This window comes from Balaenoptera ricei, chromosome 3 (genome assembly GCF_028023285.1).
Source record: "Balaenoptera ricei isolate mBalRic1 chromosome 3, mBalRic1.hap2, whole genome shotgun sequence".
In the NCBI taxonomy this organism is placed as follows: Eukaryota; Metazoa; Chordata; class Mammalia; order Artiodactyla; family Balaenopteridae; genus Balaenoptera; species Balaenoptera ricei.
In genome coordinates this window covers 42,430,212-42,453,562 of record NC_082641.1, presented here as the reverse complement: position 1 = coordinate 42,453,562, position 23,351 = coordinate 42,430,212, and the positions used below count along the sequence as shown (strand labels likewise).

Here is a 23,351-nt window from a genome sequence, read left to right as displayed (position 1 = left end):
TACATACTAAAGGAGCCGAGAATCTAAGACTCACTTTTCTCCCAACTGTAAGTTTCTTTACTAAATAACACAGAGCCCCAAACAGTTGGGCTCTGGGGCTAGAATCTCAGCTTGTTTACCAACATTTATGGAAGGTCTAACGTGTAGAGCACAGAGCTGGCACACGGGGGACTCACAAGAAACGTTCAAGTCCCCACCCTCCAGAAGCTCTCGAGGAAACCACCTCGCAAAGCACACTGAGGACAGGCACACAACCATGACATGAAGTGAAACAGGACCACAAAGCACAGAATTCTGCACAGGAGCTGAATATGGCTTTCTCCAAGATAACGTGATTGTGTCACAAGGGAAAATGCTCGGAGGGCCTGCTACGTGCCAGGCAGTGCTGAGGACAAAGGGGGGAGGAGGGGGCAGAGGCAGGGAACAGGCGTAGATAACAGTAAATGGTAGCGGCCAAAAATAGTCACAATATAGGCGAGGCACTTTCCGTGTACCAACTCTAACCCCGCTGCTACTTTGCAACAGACATTACTGCTATTTTATGACAAGGGAACTGAGAAAGCCACCCAACCTCTTTGAGCCTCAAAGTCAACGGTAACCCAGAGAGAGGCAGAGGAGATGGGATCTGAGTGCACAATGACTTCAAAGCAAACACTACAAATATTCAGAAAAGAAACTGGAGCCTGAATAGGCAAAAAAGCAAGGTGGGCGCCGGTGGGCAGGGTGCAGGGGATAAGGGCTGGGCCACTGAGGATCAGCTGTCCCCTCTCCTCCCCTTGACCCCAGGCCTCCCCACCCCCTGCCCCAGAGCTGGGGCTCCCGCACTGCCCTTCTCCCTTCCCACCGTCCTTGCAGGTCCCGGACTTTTATTCTGACATGCAAGTCAGAAGACCTTGTGAGTATGTAAAATAAACCATATAGGTTTTGAAAATTTCCCTCTGGAATCTTACGAACCTCATTCAATTCACTAATTGTACCTGCAAAGCCTTTTAATATTTATAAGATGTCTGATTTTAATATTTATAAGATGTCTGATTTTCTTATCTTTGTAGCATATGATTAGGATGCCACAAAACAAAACATCGAAAAAGCAGCACATATTTCATTATTTTGAAAATGTAAGCTCAGACTTACATGGGGCAGGGGGGCCTCTCTTCCCATGCGCCCCACCCCCCACCCTGGACTTAGATCCTACTGGAAAATTATATAAATTAAGAACTACCACCAAAAATAGTAACATACAATCCCTGGATGGGCTTTGCCTTTGTTTGCTCTAGTGCAGTTGGACATCCCAGCAAAAAATTATTTTATTTTGCAAACTAGGAAGGACAGAAAAAAACACTGAGGAGAGTAAGCACCCAAAGGCCAATTTCACTTGGAATTTTGGTTTAACGCACTTAATGCAATTCAAATCCATTAGCAGGATGCATCGGGATTGCAAGTAGCAAGGAAATAGGAGGAGATATAAGATTTTTTTTTTAAAAAGAGACATACTTCCTATTTTAGGGACTATTTTTTGATGTGACAAGATTTACATGCCTGAAACCATTAAAACTCTATACAAGGCAGCATATGTATTAAACAGCATTCTATAAATGTACAAACTCTGGTAGAAGAGTGAGTGCTAGGTGTAATCAAGGAAGATCATGTCTCCACAAAACGGGACCCACAAATTTAGAGCAAGTTTTAAAACAACAACAGCAACAACCTCTTTTAACTAAAATGTAACTAAACTGATTTTCCCCCAGATCCACCTCCAGAAGAAAAATGATTAACAATAAAACAGGCTGATAGCAGTATACTTTTTTTTTTGGGGGGGGCTGCACTGGGTCTTTGTTGCTGTGTGCGGGCTTTCTCTAGTTGTGGCGAGCAGGGGCAACTCTTCATTGCGGTACGCGGGCTTCTCCTTGCGGTGGCTTCTCTTGTTGAGGAGCACGGGCTCTAGGCGCGCGGGCTTCAGTAGTTGTGGCTCGCGGGCTCTAGAGCACAGGCTCAGTAGTTGTGGCGCACGGGCTTAGTTGCTCCATGGCATGTGGGATCTTCCTGGACCAGGGCTCGAACCCGTGTCCCCTGCATTGGCAGGTGGATTCTTAACCACTGTGCCACCAGGGAAGTCCCAGCAATATACTTTTTGAAAAATCATAAGAGTTCCTGAGTTGAGACAGCAGTCCAGTTCTTCTCTAAGCAGCTGGCTGTTAAAGTTCAGGATGACAACCCCAAAGACCTTCAACACCAAACCCCCCAAAAAGAAAGTTATCTTTTGTAAAATATTATTCAAAGTTTAAAAAATTATTTCCTTTAAGAAGAAAACCATTTTGCTTTTAAATATTCATCTTACAATCCTCTGGTTAGTTCTTCCTATACATTTTAACAAACACTAAGAGTTTAGTGTGTTTGCTTTCTTATGAGAAAGATAAAGTCAAGTCATTCAGTAAGCTAATTATGGAAGTTAATTAACTGGTTTACCGTCTGAGAGTAAACAGGAAAAAAAAAAAGTGGCATCCTTTAAACAGCTCAAGCTATCCATCTGAACAAATAGCATGGGTGTTTAAACACTTGGGGATTGACAAACAGAACTATTGGGTTGGTCAAAAAGTTCATTTGGGTTTTCGGTAACATCTTAAAGAAAAACCCAAACAAACTTTTTGGCCAATCCAGTACTTTCTGGAGTTTCCCTGAAGCTTCTCTCTTAACCTACTGAATTTCTAAATTCTGGGTTCTCTCAAGATCAAAGTGGGTACATATTTTTCCAATAGAAATTATATTACAAACATTGGTTAGATGTAAGAAAAACAGTTTAAGTAATAGAACTAGCACTTGGGTTTTGTCACAAATGGCATATTCTCGCAGTTTGCCGTTTCTCAAACTGGGAATTATCTGTACACACTTCTACGCTTCACATATTTTCATACTTAAAATATTAAGTATCACAAGGAAGGCAGAGACAGCCACATTTCCAATCAGGTTTAGCTTCTAAGGAGTGAGAGTTGGAGAAAGAAAACTACTGGAGCAGAGTTAGATCACTACAGACTTGCTACTTCTAGGATAGCTTGAAAAATTAATTTGTAGCTTAAGAAACAACTGCAGAGGTACAATGTAACCAGCTGTAGAGTTGTAACAAAGCATTACAGCATATTTTTAAGTATTCTCTCAGCCGTACTGCATTTTTTACCAAACCCAAGAGGAGTGGAAATAAAAGCTAAAACCATGGCCCAGAATCTCAAGAGCAAAGGGAACACACATTTTTATCATGCAATCAATAAAAAAACAGGCAAGGGTTTTCAAAACCTGTACTTTTTAGGTGGCTAATTTAGAAGGTATCTATCCCCTGCCACGCCTCTCCTCTCATAAACATCACATTGCTATCTTGCTTTCATAACAGAAAAGGAAAATCAGAGAATTAAGGGAGAGAAATGATAAAATAAAGCCTAAGGTGAAAAGTAGTTGCTGTTGTATTAAACAGAAGACCCCATAACACTTATGGTTAGGGCAGTGGTTTTAAAATGAAAGAAAATTAATGTCAAACAGGTAGCTAGCGGGAAGCAGCCACACAGCACAGGGAGATCAGCTCGGTGCTCTGTGACCACCTAGAGGGGTGGGATAGGGAGGGTGGGAGGGAGACCCAAGAGGGAGGGGATATGGGGATATATGTGTATGTATAGCTGATTCACTTTGTTATACAGCAGAAACTAACACACCCTTGTAAAGCAATTATACTCCAATAAAGATGTTAAAAAAAAATGAAAGAAAATTAAAAATAGGAGGGATCAGAGGGAAACACATTTTAGAACAGGAGCCTAAGTACATAACTGTAAAACTGTCTCTCGGGCTAAAAGACAGACATTATATGGAATAATATTTGAGCAAAATAAGATTTTACTATGAAAGAAAATGGTGGAGGCAAGTATTAAATTCTGACATTAAATAAGAAGGGGCTGACAACACAGAGCAGTATTATATCCTTCATTTAAAAAAAAACAATAACAAGACAAAATAACAAGAAGGTAACACATGAAAAATGGCGCAGCCTCCCCAAGTTACACAACTGAAAATAAACTCTTAAAGTGTATTTGAAGTACGGGAAAAAGTATGAATGAAAGTGGGGCAATATATTTCCACCACACCCATGACCGCGCTCCCAAACAGGCAAAAGCAATCCAGCTCCCGTTCAGGACACCGGGCTGAGCTGGACACATTTCAGGGGTTTCTTCCTCAGAGGGCGGCAGAAAGGAACACAAAGACAGCCCCTCCTAAAAAGGCTTACAGGCTGAGAGGGAACCTTCCGCTGAGCACACAATCTAATTACTAAATCAGCTGGACAAGTTATTAAAATTTCTCCACAGGATAGAAGGTTCACCCAGGAGCTGATCACCCTAAGCCTTTATTCCAAAGGGTGGGGCAGGAACCCTGAGGACTTCCTTCTCATCCATCACTCTGTCCTGGCAAGGCACCCACTGGGGAAGCCGGGAGAGCTGATTCGTCGGTGAGAAGGGCAGAGTTGGGTCCCAGATTTTTTTTTAAATGCACTGTAAGGGCTTTAGATGAGTTTTTGGCACAGTTTTCTCAGTCCCTCTAACGAGAGGCTAAGTGACTTGCCCAAAGCCCCACAGCTAACTCCTGGCAAAGAACCCACCCTTCCTCCCTGCCTGCCTGCCTGCCGCTTCCCACTTAACATTCCAGGCAGGGCCTCTGTTCCACTCTGTTGAAAAGGGTCCTTCCCTTTCCACGTTTGCAGAGGTAAAAGGAAAACTAAACCAGTATTTCAGCTTTGCTTTAGGACCTGCTATTAACAAAATCTCCCAGACTCCTTTGGCATTCTTAGCTGACTCTATACATGCAAAATTCCTAACAGGTTCATCTTTATACTTATGGCAATTGCCCAGTCTCAGGGAAAGGCACTTTGCCTGCTTCACCATCACCAAACCCAGCAGAACTCATGTCCTAAATTCACTCCCAGACCTCTCCTACCATGCGCTTGGTATCTTACAACGTGAGCGCAGTTTTAAAGCATGCTCAGGCTGGAGCGAGCATCCTGCTTCATAATCCGCATGCACTCAATTTCAGAGGAATATTACACATGTTTGTGGTGAACATAAAAACATAAAGAAATCAATCCTATAACAAAGTTCATTAATATTATAACCTTAAAGGGCTCAAACTCAAACAAGCTCATTTTATAGATTAATTACAATCCAGGAAGTCAGCACCATTTTTTCTTTCTTTCTTTTTTTTTTTTTAATTAATTTATTTATTTATTGGCTGCGTTGGGTCTTCGTTGCTGCGCACAGGCTTTCTCCAGTTGCAGCGAGCGGGGGCTACTCTTCGTCGTGGCGCGCAGGCTTCTCATTGCAGTGGCCTCTTGCTGTGGAGCATGGGCTTTAGGTGCGCAGGCTTCAGTAGTTGTGGCTCGCGGGTTCTAGAGCGCAGGCTCAGTAGTTGTGGAGCACGGGCTTAGTTGCTCTGTGGCATGTGGGATCTTCCCGGACCAGGGCTCGAACCCGCGTCCCCTGCATTGGCAGGTGGATTCTTAACCACTGTGCCACCAGGGAAGTCCCAGCACCATTTTCAAAAGCATCACGTTATTTACACAGCATGCCATTAAATTATGTACATCAGTAAAACTGTTTAGGAAGCATTTTATTGCCATTTTGGTTTTTCTAAAATGAGAGCAGTGAAGCTCTGGTGTCACCTAGTCAATTAGCACATTTTAAGAACCCACTACCAGCTGAACTAAAGCACATTAGCAAATACAGTCACACTACATTAAACTCTGCTGTATCGTTTCCTTCTGATTTGCAGAGAGAAAGCACTTTCCTGGCAACTTCTGACCCAGCAAAACTAGACGGGGGCGAAAAACCAATGCAGTGCCTCAGGCATTTTAACCAGGGAGGCCCTAAATTCAGCTGAAGAAGTTGTCCAGCTTCCTTTCAGTTTCCCTGGTTAAGGCCCTCTCCTCCACCTCCCTCAGGCCCCCCCAGGGCTTGCTGGCTGCTCCAAAGGCTCTCAACCCACCAGTTTCTGCACCTGAACTTTGCCTTCCTTTCTTCAACCAACTCTCTTATTCTCAGTATGCTTTGTCCCTCCTCAGACCAATTATATAAAAGGCCCAGTCACTAAGCAACAGGGATCCAAAGGCTACATTTTCTCCCTTAAAAAAAAAAAAAAAAAGCATTTTATTTAATTTTGAAATCATGAATGTGCCAGAAACATTAGCTAGATTTTCTGTCTTCCCAAGACCCTGTCCCAGAAAACCCAGGCCTTGGTGTGAGGGACAGAACAGGAGACAGGCTGAAGGGCACAGGGACAGCTGCACAGAAGTTGCCCAAGACTCGACTAGACCTGTTTTTCTTCATTCCCTCGTATGCGTAAAATGTTGAAAGAGAATGCTAATTTGGTCAACGTGGCCTACTTTGCTCTTATCCTCTCATCACTGGTACCCACCCCTCTGGGTCCCTGCTAACTCCCCATTAACTCTTTCCCCTCCCCTTTCCTTCCTTCTTTTGGTCTCCACCCACCCACTTGTTGATTCCTCCTTGATTCCCCTCTCTGCTCCAATATTTACTTTTTGATTTTTTTTTTTTTTTTTTTTTTTTTAGTAAAATGGCTCAAAAGACAAAGGCTGACATGCACGCAACAGAGACAGGACGGCCGTCCATCCAGGCAAAACAGTCCCACGTGAGCACCTGCTCTATGCAAAAGCTGTGGTCTGCACCTCACGGGTCTCATTTTCTTCTCTCAGAGGTGGCCAGGAAACTTAGACAAGGTAAGCAACTTTATGAGGTGTCAGCTGCACATGAACCTGGGCTGCCCAACTTCCCAGCCCAAGCAGTTCCCTGTACCTGCCCGACGGGGACTGCCTCCTCCCTGAGGTCGCAAAGTCCCATGGACCAGCCTCAGTATACAGCACGCCTCTCCAAGCCCTCCAGAAGCCTCATCTCAGGGAGAGGCAACCCCTGACCTGCCTCCAGGCCCTCAAAATTCTATTCCTGAATCACATCCTACTAAGTGGGCTCCAGGTTTGGACCACATTAATAAACTCTGGAGGGCACGAATAGTACTACTGAACTCAAGTCAGTGACGGCAATTTTTTGAAGGGATTGAGTGTCCTTAGAGCCAAGAACTATCAAAATGCAGATAAAATTAATTTAAAATTCACTTTCAATTCGCAAAGAGAACTTTTGAGTCATTTTAAAAGGAGGGAAGAGGGTCTCGGGACAAGGATAATAAATTGCAAAAAGCAGTAACAACAAAAACCTGGTTGCTTGATAATGAAAAAATTAATCATTTAAAGAACTCAAGCCTCTGAGCTTGGTTTGGTCCTGAAGGTACAAGAAGAAGTCGTTTGTTCTAGGTAAAAGCCTTATTATATCCTAATTAAGCAGTCCTTATAGCTTCATTCAGCAATCACCAAAAGTGTAAGGGCAGAATGACATTTACTATGAACGAAAGCATTCACTTGAGCATACCACATCTTAAAACATTTGATTACTTTTACTCACTATGTACATACATTCACACAGCTCACCTTGTTCCAAAAATGAAGAGGGAAATCACGTGATTACATCTCTTGTGGCTCATTTGGTAAAATAAGCTTTTCATCGCTAGGAAATTTTACATATAATAAATGCTCTTATGTTTCAGCTGATATTGAATATTAAATCTGTGATAAAGATACTAGGGTGATAGATTCAAGAGAATTCTGTAAAACAGTGTCTTTATTTCAGCAGCGTCTGGATACAATGGTGAAAATGTTGATTTGCCTATGGCCAAGCAAATATAGGTAAAGACTTTAAAATCTGAGAATAGGAAAAGCATGTATCATTTTTTTTCTTAAAGATTGTATACCCACAAAATCATAATAAAATAAGGTAGAAAGGATATCCTTGATAATCATAACATACAATAAAACTTGAAAAAACAACTGATGTTGTAAAACAGAATCCATATAATGGTTTAAATTCAGAGAATACAGTTGATGACTGAGGTCCATTGTTCATAGTTCCTAATTTCCTAATTCTTTTGTTTCCTGATATACATGCATGAATACTGGTCTGTACAAATAAAGCGGCGTTAGGTATGTTCGCAAGCTGCCAGCACTTTGAATTTAAATGACCTTTGACATACAACAAAACATACCTGTACCTAAGAGAAAAGTGAACTTTGGAAACTACCTTTAACCAAAGGTAAACCTTAGTTTCTTTTTTTCTAGGAAGATAAAGGGAGGTCCAAGCTAAAATAAATCTAATAGAAGCTGCTAAACAGATAGGCCCCTCTATATGGGGCAGGAAGAGAGTGAGGTGGCACCGGCCCTTTAGAATGGAAACCAGGGAGATGTGAGCTACACGCCCAAAGCCAGGATCCTTGATTGCCACGACTGCTTCTCAGAGGGCTGCAGTTCGTACTACAGTTAGAGTAATATTTTCAAAGAATCTTTCTTTCCAGTATTCTTCTCAAATAATGTCTAGTTTTTAACTTTAGAATTGTAATTGTAAACCCTGGTGTTAACCAACTGCTATTTAAGCTATGGTGCTACCAGCGGTGAGCAGCCAGCCCAGCATCAATCGCTTTCCTTAGTGCCGTCTGCTGTGGCCCTTATGACTGGAACTTCACATGGCTTTATAATCACTAAGCTTTGGAGACAATTTCTAAATCAGCTGTTGTAAACTTAGGAACACTCTTGACCCTGGGGTTTTCCTGCTTCCTGACACTGGCAGGGACCAGGTTTCCACTGGCTCTGAGTCTTTACTCTGGCCGCATCTGGACTTCCTGAACTAGTCGTAAATAACCAGCTGAAGCCAAAACAAAGCAGCTAGAAATATGTCATTTTAAGATAGACATGAAATACAACTCAAAAAGCATGAAAACTTATAGATTACCCATGTTGCCATTTACTAGTTTTTAAAGATGTCTCACTGCGGGCAATAGGTGGGCTTTTGTGAAAATCACAGATGTCAATATAACTAAGTAGAATAAAAAAAAAACCCAGAAAATAGGATTTCTAAGACTCCCTTCAGCCCCATTCCTTCTCTTTCCCTCTAATCCTTCTCCTTTTCTTAACCTGCCTATTTCTATTCCTGGCATCACTACTTTCTGTCACCCAAACGTAAAACTTCAAAGGTAACTCTAGACTCCTCAAGAGAGCCACCCCTCACCCAGCCCTACCACTCTCCCTGGCAGGTGTCTCCAGTTCACCTGCTCTTCCAAAGCCCGCCTCGAGCCTGGTCTACTAATCAGCCTCCGCCAGCCTGTACTCAGCCCACAGGAGCAGCTTCTTGGGGACCAGGCTGCACTGGGTGAGGGATGCCCCCAAGGGCTCACAGTTAGGTTTCTGTGGCTCACTTCCAGTCTGCGAAGTGGGGACAAAGAGAGAATATACCTCAAAATCTCCCATGAGGTGTAAATGGATATAATGCATATAAAATGTGAAGCATCATGCCTGGCACACAGAAAGCCCCCAAAGGATGTTCCCTACTTTTATCACAATTCCGATGTCACTCTTCAGTTTCAAACCTTTAGTGGCTGTTGACTGCCTACAGGATAAAACTCAATTTTCTAGCAGACGTACTACTTACTGTAGCGTAAAGAGTACTGACCCAGGTCAAGGCAAAAAGTGAACTCAAATGCTGTCTCCTTATTAGCTGTGTAATCCTGGAAATCATTTTACGTCCCCAAGCCTCAGCTCCCACAGGTACCCAGCGGGGGAGTTAACAGCTGTGCTGGGTTCAATAGTATCTCCCCCCCAAGAAAATTCACATCCACCTGGAAACTGTGACTGTGACCTTATTTGGAAACAGGGTCTTTGCACATGTAATTAGTTTAGGTGAGGTTGTACTGCGTTAGCATGGGCCCTAAATCCGACGTGATTAGCATCCTTAAAAGAAAAGGAGACAAAGGGACACACAGGGAGAACGCCAGGTGAAGACGGAGGCAGACTGGAGCCAAGAACAGCAAGGAGTGCCGGCAACCACCAGAAGCTGGAAGGAGCCTCCCCTAGAGCCTTTGGAGGGAGTGTGGCCCTGCCGACACCTTCATTTTGGACTTCTAGGCTCCAGAACTGTGTGTGAGAGAATAAATTTCTACTTTTTTTAAGCCACCCGGTTTGTGGTAACTTGTTTCAGCAGTCCTGGCAAACGAATACAACAGCTAATGGTTAATGCTTAAAGACATTTGCCATAGAAAGTGGTTATTCCACGGTCCACACAAAGAAACTGAGGCTGAGAGAAGCTGCTGGTGGGAACTCAGCCCCACGTAGCTGTGGGTCCAGGCTCACAGCCACCCTGCTGCCGTACCCACTCCTGAACAGAAGTAGACACAGTGGATGTGACTGCCCGCGACACTGCTGCTCACATAGCAAACAGTCAAAACTGGGGGCAACAGCTACACAGGCACCAGCTCCCTAACCTGCTGGACCTCCAAGTCAAGGGTCTGCAAACATTTTCTTTAAGGGTCAGATAGTAAATATTTGATGCTTTGCAAGACGAGGCAAAATCGAGGCCTATATAACCATTAAAAATGGAACCTTTAAAAAATGTAAAAAGCACCCTTCGCTCAAGTGCTATAAACAAACAGGCACCTGGGTGGGTTGGACCCGCAGGCTGTAGTCTGCAGACCCCTGCTCCAGCTCCAAGCATCTCCACTGATAGCTCCACAGGCCCTAGTGTGCAGGTCATTTTACGCTCCTTCCTGTTCCTTGCCCCACTCCTGTTGGCAAACAGCCCCTTCTGTCTCCTCCTCCCCACTGCCACAGACACTGCCTCAGTTTGGGATTGCACCATGTCTTGCCTGAATCATTGCAAGAACTCCCCATCTTGCCCCACCCTGAGCCACCCTTCACACCTGTCTCCAGGACCTGCGCATCTGAGGTGCAGGCCCGACCACATCAATACCCTTGTCTGATTTTCTATGATGCTCCCCCCATCACCTCCAGCAGCACATCAAAATCACGTGAGGACCTTTCTTAAGAACATCAATGTCTAGGCCACACATTCCTGACATTCAGATTCAACAGATCCAGGGTGGGGCCCATGTACAGCTGCAACCACTCCAAGGCTGACTGTGCGAGGCACCCAGAATTTAATCCCTGATTTTTGTACGTATGGTTCCCTCCGCCCAGAATGCCCTTCCCTGCTCTGCCTACCAGGCAAACTTCCAACTGCTTTTCAAAACTCTTCTTAGACTGAGACTGGGAGAAGCCACCCTTGAACTCTCCCGTTCACTCCGCATTGTTAATCATGTCTCCTCTGTCCTACTTTACACCATGGCACGTGCCCACGACTGCATGAGTCACGCTGTACAGTGACAGCTAACTCACCCTGTCAGCCTCCCGCACAGACCTGAGCCCTGGGCTTGCAGCGTATCAGCTTTCATATGCTTATCAAAGCTATCCTAAAGCATTCCCAAGATCAACCATGCACCTTCCATCAATGTTCCCCCAAAAGTCAAAATACAATTATCTTTCAAAGGGAAAACCAGTGCTACCACCCAAACCTCTAACACAAACGACAGCAACTCTCCATCCTCTGGATTCCCACGCACTCTTATTATACAGGCACTAAGTGAGATCTACCTCCTATTTCAACTTTCTGCACACACATCCTCCCTCCCTCATGGAACTGCATCTTCCCTGAGGGCAAGTACCTCCTGCTCAGCACCTCAGTACTTTGTATATCCAAGTCACTCAACAGGGTGAATGCACCCACTCTGGATCATACGCTTCGAATGAAGCAAAAGGGACCCCAGTAAAAGTATTATCATGAAGGCTTACCGAAGAGGAAAGAAGTATAGGATATACAAGTTTAAACATCAGGAATCAATATAAAGTGAAACCTGAGGTACATAATATTAATTTTTCTGGCACATAAAGCATTTTCAAACTTCCTCCCCGCCGCCCCAGTGAATTTTGGAAAGTCATTTCGTAGATACTTAAGTCTAAGACTTTTAAATCGCTCACATGTTAATGACCTCACCCATAAACCATATCCAGATCCTATCTTTATTTCCTGTACACTTTTAAACCCTGTTATCCATCATCACATAAATTGAAAAACAAAAACATTCTATGAATCACAGAAGAAATCTATTTCAAAATCAACCAAAAAATACTTACAGGAGTGCCCACTTCATTAATTCAACAAGCGTTCATTAAGTACTTACTACGCACGCACAAAACGGTGGAACTTCATACCAGAGGAACATAAAAACTCTGACCCCCAAACACTAACCAAGCAATGTATCGTCTCTGGCACACCAGTCAGTGTTCCATCAGCGATGGTGACTTGGAAAAGGGCTGGGATACTCCAAGGAAGAGAACTAACCTGAGGCTTGACTGTGCATGTGCTGGGTGGGGTAGATGTGGAACAGAACGCAGGAGCCTGTCAGTCTCAAAGCATTACACTCAGGTCCTGACGGCCCATCCCCACCTCTGTGCCACTCACGGCCTTCCTCATCTCAGCTGATGGAAACTCCATTCTCAGTGTTGGTGAAGCCAAAAACCAGAGTCACCCTTGATGACTCCTCTTCCTCTCAGGTGCCACATCTGATCCCTTAGGAAAACCTGCAGATTCTATCTCCAAAACATACCTAGAGTGGGACCCCTCCTCACTGTCTCATCATCTCTCACCTGGATTATTAGATTATTGGCTCCCTGCTCCTACCTTTGACCCCCTCCCCCCTCCCCCTTCTATTCTCAACACACCAACTGGACTAGGTCTCTTCCAAGGTCTACTGGTACATCATTCCTTCGCTCAACACCTGCAATGGCTCCCTTCTCACTTGAGCTTTTACTCCAAATCCTGACAATGACCTCTAAAGCCTTATAAGCCAAACCTTCTGGGACCTCATCTCCTACTCAGACCCTCTTAGCTCCAAGTACCTGGCCTCCTCCTGCCTGGCCAGCACACACCCATGCCAACGCCTTTGCTCTAGCTGTATCTTCTGCCTGAGAAGCTCTGCCCCATACCTGCTTGGCTAACTCCCTCACGTCCTCCAGGCCTCGGCTGAAATCTCACCTTCTCAGGGAGGCCTCAACGATCACCCTTTTCATTCTGCCTCCTGCCTCCCCATCCCCACTTGAACCGTTCCACTTTAATTTTTTCCCCTAACACATATCATCCTTTGACGTACATTATAATTACTTACTGTGTGTTTTCCCTTGTGGCTCCACCCTGCTAGAATGTAAACGCCACAAGGGCAGTGATCTTTGTTTTGACTACTGATGCAACCCTAGCATCTTTATAGTGCCTGACCTATGATGGGCACTTAAATATTTGTTGAATAAAATCAGGTTTATCTTTCAGAGGATCCCATGAATAAATCAAATGATGTTAAGCTCCCCTCCGTAACCACTGTCTCCCTACCTGCCAAATAACACATAAAATTTCTTTATCAGAAGAGAAAAGTCACATCACAGTAAGAGATGTAAAGTTCTAAGAAAAGGAGCAGAAATGACGTGGACTAAAACTTGTCCACACTGAATTTTAACCAAGCTACAAATCCAAGAGCAACAATGCAAGGCTGGTTCTACTTCCGGAGAGGAGACAGTACTAGAACTCAAAGCGAAGTACAGTTTGTAGGAGGGGAAAAGCCCGTCACACCTTCTCTCTTTGGTGGCCCTATTAATTACAACCTCATTGGGGTCGGAGGGAAGCTGCTCCAGCACCCAGCTCGCCTCAGCTTCGGAACACCTAGGCACTCTCGCCCGCAGGCAGGAGGCCACATAGTCATCACTTTCACAACCGCAGCACCTGGCGGGCAAGCCCTGCATGCATGTTTGCTGATCCAAACTAAACGTGCATGACTCTTCTTTCACGTCAACTGATAAAGGATTTTCACACTCCTAGATTACACAGTCACGTAAGCAAATAGAACGCTACTGAAACTAGCCTGAAACAACGTCGAAATGTTCATCATATACTTAGGAGTATTTTATTTTCAATGCAGGAACGGTGCTATTAAAGTCAAACAACAAAACGATACCTAGGAAATCATGAACCTCACATTTACAGATGAGGGAACTGAAGCTCAGAAATGCCAGTGCTTTGTGCAAGGCCACAAGTAATTTGGAGGAGGAGAGGGACTGGCGACAGCAAACTGGTGACCCCACTAACACTGACGTTTATTCCTCCGTTACCATTTCTTCTGGTGTGCAATACAGGACAGCTGAGTTAAAATACAACGCTCAACTGCTATACCGATGCCCCCTTGGCGTTTCATACTTTTGCCTGCAATTCTGGTGGTAAAAGGCCACCAAGAGGGATGATAAGATCCTTGGAATTGCCTTTTAAGGGAGAGTACCTCCCATTTTAAAGGTCCCGTTTTACTCTGCAAAAAAAAAAATCAAGGATTTAAGTGAGCAGCTACTAAGAACCATAACATTTGATCCTCATGATGATCTTATGAGGAAGTGTTCCCACTCTGGCAATGCGAAAACAAGGCTTACAGAGGTTAAAACAGTCTGCCCAAAGCTTCCCTCACATCACACACTGGTCGCCCAGATGCCAGGCTGGCCCACAGTGGTGAGACTCTGCCTGTGGGACTCTAGAGCCGACTCAGCTCCCTGTCAGACCCGGGCCAGCCCCGTCTCCTCTGTGTAGGCCCGGGGGCTCTCAGCAACCTGGCACACAGCTTCTCTGCCACTAGTCAAAAAACTCCATGAGGGGACTTCCTGGTGGTCCAGTGGTTAAGACTCCGCGCTTCCACTGCAAGGGACACGGGTTCGATCCCTGGTCGGGGAACTAAGCTCCCGCATGCCGCTTGGCACGGCCAAGAAATAAAATTTAAAACAAACAAACAAACAAAATTCATGAGGATCAGAGTCCTGTCTGTCCCTCCTGCAGACACAAATCGAGTCTGTGCTCTGTAAACGTGGGATGACAGACAGTACAGGTCTTCCGGGCCCAGTCTCTCTAAACAGAGCTAAGCATTATTGTGCTATTTGTGTGTGTGTGTGTGTGTGTGTGTGTGTGATCATCATAAATTGATGGCAAATCAAATCTAACTTGATATTACACTTTGGTTTTAAAACACTTTGAGAGACAATACAGCAGATTTTTATTCAGCCTGAAAAGAGGGAATGTAGTTTAAGAAAAGTGTCGTGTTTGTATCGGTTGTTTGGGTTCCACACAGTCTTTGGAAATCCAAAGATGACCAGACAGGAGCTTGTGAGGAGGATACTTCTGAATAAAGAGGAAAGTCCAGCTGAGTCCGAGAGTCCTCAGAAGACCTGAGTGGGAGTGTGGGTCCCCGCCTCCTTTGGGCTCTGTGGTGCCCAGCCTAACAGACTGGGTTTCCCGGTGTGATTCTCACGAGGGCTTCGTGGCTCCAAAAAGAAGTCAGAGAAACCAATGACAGGGTGATGTGAGCAGTATCCCCACCTAGATCGTGACCAAGACTGTTGGTGGCCAGTCATGCTGACGTTTCAACCAAGGAATTCAGTCATCTATAACAAAAGCCCCAACGGTAACCTCGTCTCACTAAGAAAATACAGTTGGGTCAAAGATTAAGGCCTGGAACTGAAGTTTCTTTAAAAAATAGCTGGGGATGGAGGGGAGAGGAGAAATGGGTGCAGTTAAGACGGGGCTAAAGAAAAAAGATGAATGACCTCGGTTTCTAGCCGAGGTTTCAAAATAAGGATGAGCTTGTAAACAGCCCGCGTATTAGACCTTTTCTCTGTATTACTGGCACCACCCTCTCAGGGCTATTTTTAGCTACAGGAGAAAGGGGAGCAGAGAGGGAAGGGCTCACGGTGGCCCAGCCTCACCTCGTGTGCCCTGCCGGGACTCCGGCTATCTTTAATTAATGTCTGAGGGACATAAGACCGACCCTCCCTGTGCTGAAAGGAAGCACAATGGTGAAATTCTACCCCACAAGACTGATAGGCCCACTACTGGTGTACCATTCCTGAGGTCCCGGGGCTGTTTTCTGTTCAAAAGAAGGCTCCATCTGGAACGTTTACAGAGGGCAGTGAAGTAGACCCTGCCTGCATGTTTAATTTACAAATACAGAAAACAGGACTGCCTTGTTTATTTATCTAGTTCTGCATCCTCGCTTCACACACTAAGACTACATTTTACCAACCAATCACTTTTACATGATTTTATACCTTTTCTCTGGAATACAATTTCCCTTTAAGTGACTCCCTCTGGCTATCTAGTCCAGATTTATAAACAAAGATGAAACCAACATTTCTCATCATCTAACGTTACAGCCTTTCCCTTTCGCGATATTCCCCAAGAGATAAGCCTAAAGCTTTTAAACCACCACAACTCGCTGCCATTCAGATTAAGCTTCATTAAATATTAGAGGTTAATCGTATCTTAGGAAACAGAACTGACTATGCTAGGAAACTGACAGTGAAATATATTCTATGTACCACGCCAAACTCAGCAAGGTCGGCATTATACAGGCATACTGCAGGCAGGGGCGATAAAGAGGGAAAGGATAAAAGGCTGCCATTTCAAGAAAAGACAATCAAGACCACAGGGTTGCAAAGCTCACTGATGGACCTGTGCAGACTGGTTAGTCAGCGATCAATGAACTGCCCATGAACAAAGATTTAAGGGACTCCTGTGAAGACAAAGCAAAATATGAAGAAAATTCAAACAGGTTCTGAATTCCACCTACTGTACTTCAAACTACAGCAAACTGCCTTCTTCCCATACTCAACTCCATTAACCGAAATAGGTCTGTTTATCTAAGACTTCATCAGCTGATGAAAAAATCAGAATTCTAACCATTCCCTTTTCACTGAAGGAAACACAAGGCTCTCTTCACTTTTGCAGAAAGTACTTATACTAAAACCATTATTAAGTTTAAGCGATGGTTTCGGTACTAAGTAGAGTCAGAAAACCCCAGTCCACCACATTTGAGAGTATTTGAGTCTTCCACCCTCTTTCTGGAGCTGGTTCCTCACCAGCCTCAGATGTCCATCCTGAGACCAGTTGCATTTTCTTAATGGGACATGAAGGCAGGCTGCAAAGCAGGTGGACGTCCTCCCACTGCAGAAATATTACTCACTGGTTGAGTGCCTGGGCAGTTCTGTAGAGAGGGATCTAGCAGGACCTGTTTCCCCTCCCACTTTTTATCGCCTAAGCCTATATGGAGAGGAGATGCCAGGCGATGACCAAGAAAAAAGCAAACTATCGGGAAAGTATGTGAAAAGATCATCAATTTGCCGGGGAACCTTATGACAGGACTTACAGTTAAACTACGGCCAACGGTCCAGCTCGGCACTCTCCAATTAGAACCTGCAGCGGGAAGGAAATATTCCTCACCTCTGTTGTCCAATGTGGTAGCCGCTAGCTATAAAACACTTGAAATATAGCTAGTGGGACTAAGGAACTGAACCTTATCTTATTTTAACTAACTTAAATAGTCTCATGTGGCTGGCACACCCAGCATGGAACAGCACAGGCTCAGAACGCTAGGAAAGCTGGCTGATGGCAGCAGTCTCCTGGGTAAGAAAAAGGCTCAGAGGAGCCTAATGTTCCTGTCCTTTCCCCCAGAATTAAGGGGGGGAAAAAAACTAATTAACTCCCCTTTTTAACTGCTTTAGTAATTAAAAAGCACTTTCTAATCATTTTCTGACAACTGAATGTGGGTCTCTTAATATATGATTAGAACATGTAAACTGTAAAAGTGGCGAAACTGCTTTTCTCTTACTGTAAACAATGAAGACTTAAGACTTGAAATAACTATTTTCAATTTTTAAATTTCTCCCAAGTTGAAATATAAACTTCGGACCAAATACTTACAACAAAAGATTGTATACGCTGCTTAAAGATTTTCACTTTTTTTTTTTTTTGGCTCTCCTCTCAAAAGTCACAGTAAGGCCTCTGATATGATTACACTTTGAGGCCTTGGAGGAAAAAACAACTTGCAAACAAAATCCCCAAGTGCTCAGACTAAGAAAGATTCATTCCAACAGCAATTGTGTAGAGGTGGTGGCGGGGGGGGCGGGGGGGGGTGGGGGGAGGTGTTTGAGCTGCTCTTTACAACCACGTGAACATCCAGAACATGTTCAAAAAGCTTTAGCCTGGCTAAAGCTCATCTGCGTTCCTAAAAATGGCCAGCACCAGCATCCTTGATAAACGCTGGCTGTAAACAAATGCTTTTAGCCTTATGTACTGCACACTATAGCTTTAAATGGCAGTACATTCTAAAGACACGTCATCTAGGGACACAGGTTCCCTGTAGTTCGTTACACACCAAGGCTACAGCAGAAACAAACTACGTTGAATATCAACTGGTGTTCTTTCCGAAGTTCCTGAAGATTATGTTTAGTGCCCTTGAATTGTTTAAACAACGTAAAAATGGTACTGGTTTTAATGAAGGAAGTTTCTCAAATCCCTGCAGGAAACAATTTTAGTTCTAGGGTTAAAAAAATAAACTATGTACACGGTTTAACAGGCTACATATAAACTCAAAATCGACCTTCGAGCAAACATCACACCTTTTCTAATAAATAATTTCAACGGCAGAGCACCTGACAAGACTGAGTGTGTGGTCTGATGACAGTCAAACCAGCGAATGGATGGATGAAACCCTGTAGTAGCCAGTCAACCGCGTGTGGCTGCAGGAGTCTGTCCTGGCTCCACCCCTTCAACTATTTACCAAGAATTTGCATAAACTTACAGAAACAGTTAAAAAGGCGGCCAGCATTGATGTAACACAATGGGATTTAAATATAAGGTCCTGCATTAAAGGCTCAAAGAGCCAGTGGCAACAGCACCATCCAAAACGTCAAGGATTCACAGCAATTTATGCAAAAAAGCATAAGGAATGTAGATGCAGGTTCAACGCAGGTCAAAAGCGATATGGCTGCTCAAATAGCTAATTCAACCTTACACTGCACTTAAAACATGTAAATTGCCAAGAAAGTTACTGTTCTCTCCTAAAACTAGTACTGCAGATGTTTGGGGTACATTTTATCAGGGGCAACACCAAGATCAACGTGACTGAAGGACCCCCCCTTTGGTAAGTTAGAAGACTGTCACATACTTGGAAGGGGAAGGACTGCAGCAGAGGGGAAGGAAGCTGCTGTCCCCAAAGGTCTGAAGGGCTGACATGTTGGTGAGGAATAGACTTATTTTGTGTGGTTCCAGGGAACAGAAAGAGAATCAAGAGAGGCAAATTTTAGTTCAATACCAGGAAGAATAGGTCAAAGATCAGGGCTGTTCATAAGGGGACTGGCCCACATGGCAGGGCAGTGAGCATCTCATTACTGAAGGCCAGACCTGGTGGCCCAAGGTTTCCACCACCTCAGGAAGGTAGTTAGGTGACTCCCTCTTCCCTCTCCACACTGAACAGAAGACATTCACAGGCAAGGCTGCCTCCCTAACTCCACCCCCTCCCCATTCTCCCTCTCTCGAGGCATGCTATCAGAAGTTGGTGACTAACGTTGACAGGAATTACTAATTTATTTATTGCAGATTGTAAAGAAACAATCTGCAAACTTCAGTGCTTTAACAGTAGTTAGGGACTCTAAGAACTACTAACGAAACGAGCTCTGACAGGCAGCTAGGCAGCTAACTCACTGGGATACCAGAAGCACTGCTCTCCGACACAGTCCTCAGAGATGCTATACTTTCTACATAGCTTCCCTGCATCATTCGCCTAAATAATACTCTTAATTTCAGTCTGTTAATAGACTCCAAACTCAAAATGACCGAACCTAAAGAGATTAATTTCCTTAAAACTTCCTGAAATTAGAGTGAGTCTTTTACCTCAATTTACAAAGGTTGCAAGCAAGAAGCCTGTGCAGGAAATTCCTAAGCTTCCCCAGCTAGTACCTCAGAGAACTGACCCTGATGTCTACCAGCGCAGTGCCTGAGTGGTGTGCAGGGCAAAAGCAGGACTTACCTTTGTCTGCAGATATCCATTCTCCCCCCCTTATTGCCACACTTCCGGAAACCCACGACTAAGTGACACTTGCCAGTGTCCAAACGGATGCCTAACATGGTTTGGGTCCCCTTCTAATTCTACCCTAGACACAAGATTACAGATCCCAGAAGCTCATTACCCAACTATTCAAACTCTAAAATGACAGCACTGTCATCAAAAGTACTCTCAGAAACTCCTCTGAAGAGTACCGGCGCCCTGTCTGCAAATATTTTAAGGAGGAAGCTACCGGCCCACAATCCGCCCTACGCTCAGGGCACCGCTTGGCTGTCCACATCCCTGCTGTATTCCCGACCTGTGGGATATTAATCTGAAACAGACGATGGTAGTTCTGTCAAAGGCACCCTTTCAGCCTGAACAACACATTCCACACCACCTGCTCTAAAGGCCAGGCTTTACCTTTCTGAACGTGGATGATGTCGGGGAAGTTGGCCAGGTGCCCCTGATACAGCGCTAACAGGTCCATGACGGGGTCCAGGTCCTGCCTGGGCTGCTCGGCGAAGAGCTCGCCGATGGCGTCGTAGGCATCTCCGGTGAAGGCGATGGCCTGGTTCAGGCCGGCCGAGAAGGCCTGCTGGTCCAGCTCAAAGGCCTGGCTGAGGCCGCGGAAGGACTGGCCCACCTTCTGATACTCCTTCTTGAAGCCCGTCACCTGCTTGCGCGCGAATTCATTGGCCGTGTGGTTGAGCTGCAGCGCGCTGTCGTCCATCTTCTTGGTGAAGCACTTGAAGCCGTCGATCTTGCTCTCCACCTCCTGCAGGTCGAGGGCGGCGGCGGGGGGTGTGCTCAGGGTCAGGAAGAAGTTGGCGCCCACCATCTCATCCTTCTCGGCCTTCCTCTTGCCCTGTTTCCAGGCCTTCTCGTCGGTGCTGCTGGGGCAGGTCAGGAAGTGCTGGAAGACGTCGCACTGCGCCAGCACCGGGTGGCTGGCCATGTGGTTCATCCACCAGATCAGGCCCTTCCTGCGCTTGGAGATGAAGTCCTCCTCGAAGCGGCCGGTGGCCTGCTTCTCGGGCAGGTGGGGCACCGAGATGACGGGGAACTTCTCGGCCAGGCGCGCATACAGCCAGTCGAAGTGCTTGTAGCGCCGGTGCACTGGCACCTGCGTGTGCGTGGGCACCAGCTTGTAGGAGATGTAGCTCTTCATGCCCTTGAACTTGGTCTGCTTGGTGGGGTCGTCGATGGTGCACTGGAAGGGGTAGGGGTTCTCCTGCCACTCGGGGCCGTAGGGCCCCAGCACCACGCACAGCTTGTCCCCGTCCTTCACGAAACCCGACGCCTCGCCCAGCACGAAGGCCTCCCCGCCCGACTTGACGAAGGTGGAGAAGCGGTTGAGGTTGCGGCTCACGGTGGCCGAGCTCTTGGCCCCCGATGGGTGGTGCTGCGGGGGCGCCGAGCCGCCGCGGGAGCCCAGCGACAAGTCGGAGCGCGTGGACAGGCGGTAGCGGCCCGCAGCGCCGACGCCCCCCGACGACGAGCCGTCGAGGTCCGGGTACGCGCCGCTACCCAGCACGCCCGGCTCGTCAGCCACCGTGGAGCTGTCGTCCCACTCGTCGTCCCAGTCATCGTCGCTGCCCTGACTGGCCTGGTAGCCGCCGCCGTAGAGCTGCTGCGGCGACGGCTGCAGGGCACCCCCGCCATACGAGAAGCCAGCGCCCGGCGGCTGGAAGGTGCTCGGCGGCGGCGCCTGCTGCGGTTGCAGCAGCGGCTGGAAGGCGTCGGGCGGCGGCTTGAAGGAGGCGGGCGGCGCGGCGGGCAGGGGCTCGAAACCGCCGGGTGGCACGTTGGCGTAGCGGGCCGGGGCGCCCGGGCCGCCGTCGCCCGCCGGGCCGGGCTCGGGGGCTCGGATCACCTGCACGTACGAGGCCGGGAAGAGGCCGCGGTCCCCGCGGCTGTTGATCCCCTCGAGCCAGCCCTCGATGTCCTGCTCGCTGCACAGGCTCAGCACCTCGTGCTCCCGCAGCGAGATCTCGCCCGGGTTCTCCGACCTGAAGTCGTACAGCGCCCGGGCGCGCAGCGCCATGGTCCCGGCGCCACGGAGGGCTGCCCCCGACTCCTGGCGCCCCGAGCCTGGTGCCCGCCCGAGGGGGCCGCAGTGGTGCCCGCGCCCTGGCGCGCGGAGAGGAGCCCCGAAGGCGGCGCACACTCCGGTGCCCCTGCCCGCCGGTCGCGCCCTCCGCACCCTCCGCGCCGCTCGGCTTGTAGCGCCGACTGCCGCGCTGGGCGGCCGCCGCGGCCGGTTGGGGGCGGGACCCGCGGCCTCCCACGTCCCCAGCTACGCTAATCCACGGCCGAGAGCCGCGCGCCAGGCGAGAGCAAGCGATGGCCGAGCCGCCGCGCCCGCCCCCAGGTCCGACTCCATGGCTGCCACCGCCGCCTTGTGGCCAGTGACGCGCAATGAGGCTCAGGGGTGAGAGCTGCGGGTGAAGGTTTCTATTCAGGAGTGAATTGTCTGAGACTTTTCTAGGCTTTTAAATTAAAAAACGTGTCCTAGAAAGTAAGTAAATGTTTGCGTTGCGTTGCTGATAAGCGTTCCCACTCTGAGCGCTCATTGAATACTCGTACAATGACTTAACCCATGCGTCTGTTAAAGGATTTTCAATGAATATTAGCGATTGCGCTAAGAAGAGAGACAGGATGCCTGTGGAGAAGCTCCCTTTCACCTTCTCCCCACTGGAGGCTTTTGGTCAAAAAGGGAGAATGACGAGCAAAGTAAGGAAAGGCGCTGTGTTTGACCAATTAAGAGGCTAAGGGTGGTGTGGGGAAGGAGGCACTGGAGAGTTTACACTAAAAGAAGTTTGCATGCGTCCCTTCCCCTCCCTAAGACACATGAATGAGACCTTAAGCTTCCGCGCCAGGCTGCTGGGTTCAGTCGGCCTCCTGATAATACCTATCTGTAAGACCTTGAGCAAGTTACTTATTGGACTCCTAGGTTTGTTGTGGGGATTTGATAATCATGTAATCCCTATTTATAGATGAGGAAAATGAAACAGAGCTTAATATATGACTGGAATTATTCGTGGTAAGCACAGTTTAAGTGTTTGCGGCTGCTGTTCCTGCTGTTACTGTTATTTTGGAAAGCAAAACCTCTGTCCTCCTTCATAAAGATAATGGACGTCCTAAATTACAATCTTGGGGTATATGCCCCAGGAAGGGTACCAGTGTTCACACCCCTGCTCCTAGTCTGAGATCAGTGACCATCCCTCTCCATTCATCTCTGTCTCACTATATTTATATTATTTTTAAGATAAGTAGATTAAAAAAATCACTTCCTGAAACATTAATCAACTCCAGTCTGCCTTGTTTTACATCTTTTCCTTCAGTGTATAAGTTGCCTAAAGCTTTTTCTTCTCAGAATCCCCTCTTATTGTCTAGCCTAATTATTCTTTTGAAGACACCTCTGATTGGGTGTTAGCATTCATATGTCATTAATTTCATCCTGTCCTCTGACCCTT

The 23,351-nt window shown here is 46.5% G+C and overlaps 1 protein-coding gene across 3 annotated transcripts in view; it reads right to left on the bottom strand.

The window, feature by feature from the left end:
* Positions 1–22,112, bottom strand: part of SNX18 (sorting nexin 18) — a 282,915-nt gene extending 260,803 nt beyond the window's left edge. For 2 of the 3 annotated variants that reach the window (XM_059916377.1, XM_059916376.1), the window contains exon 1: positions 20,296–22,009. In XM_059916377.1, coding sequence (XP_059772360.1) covers positions 20,296–21,919 — 1,624 coding nt within the window. In that variant the 5' untranslated portion in view covers positions 21,920–22,009. Of the gene's footprint in view, positions 1–20,295 lie in introns of all 3 variants that reach the window. The other variant, XM_059916378.1, reaches the window with a different exon arrangement.
* Positions 22,113–23,351: the final 1,239 nt, after the last annotated feature.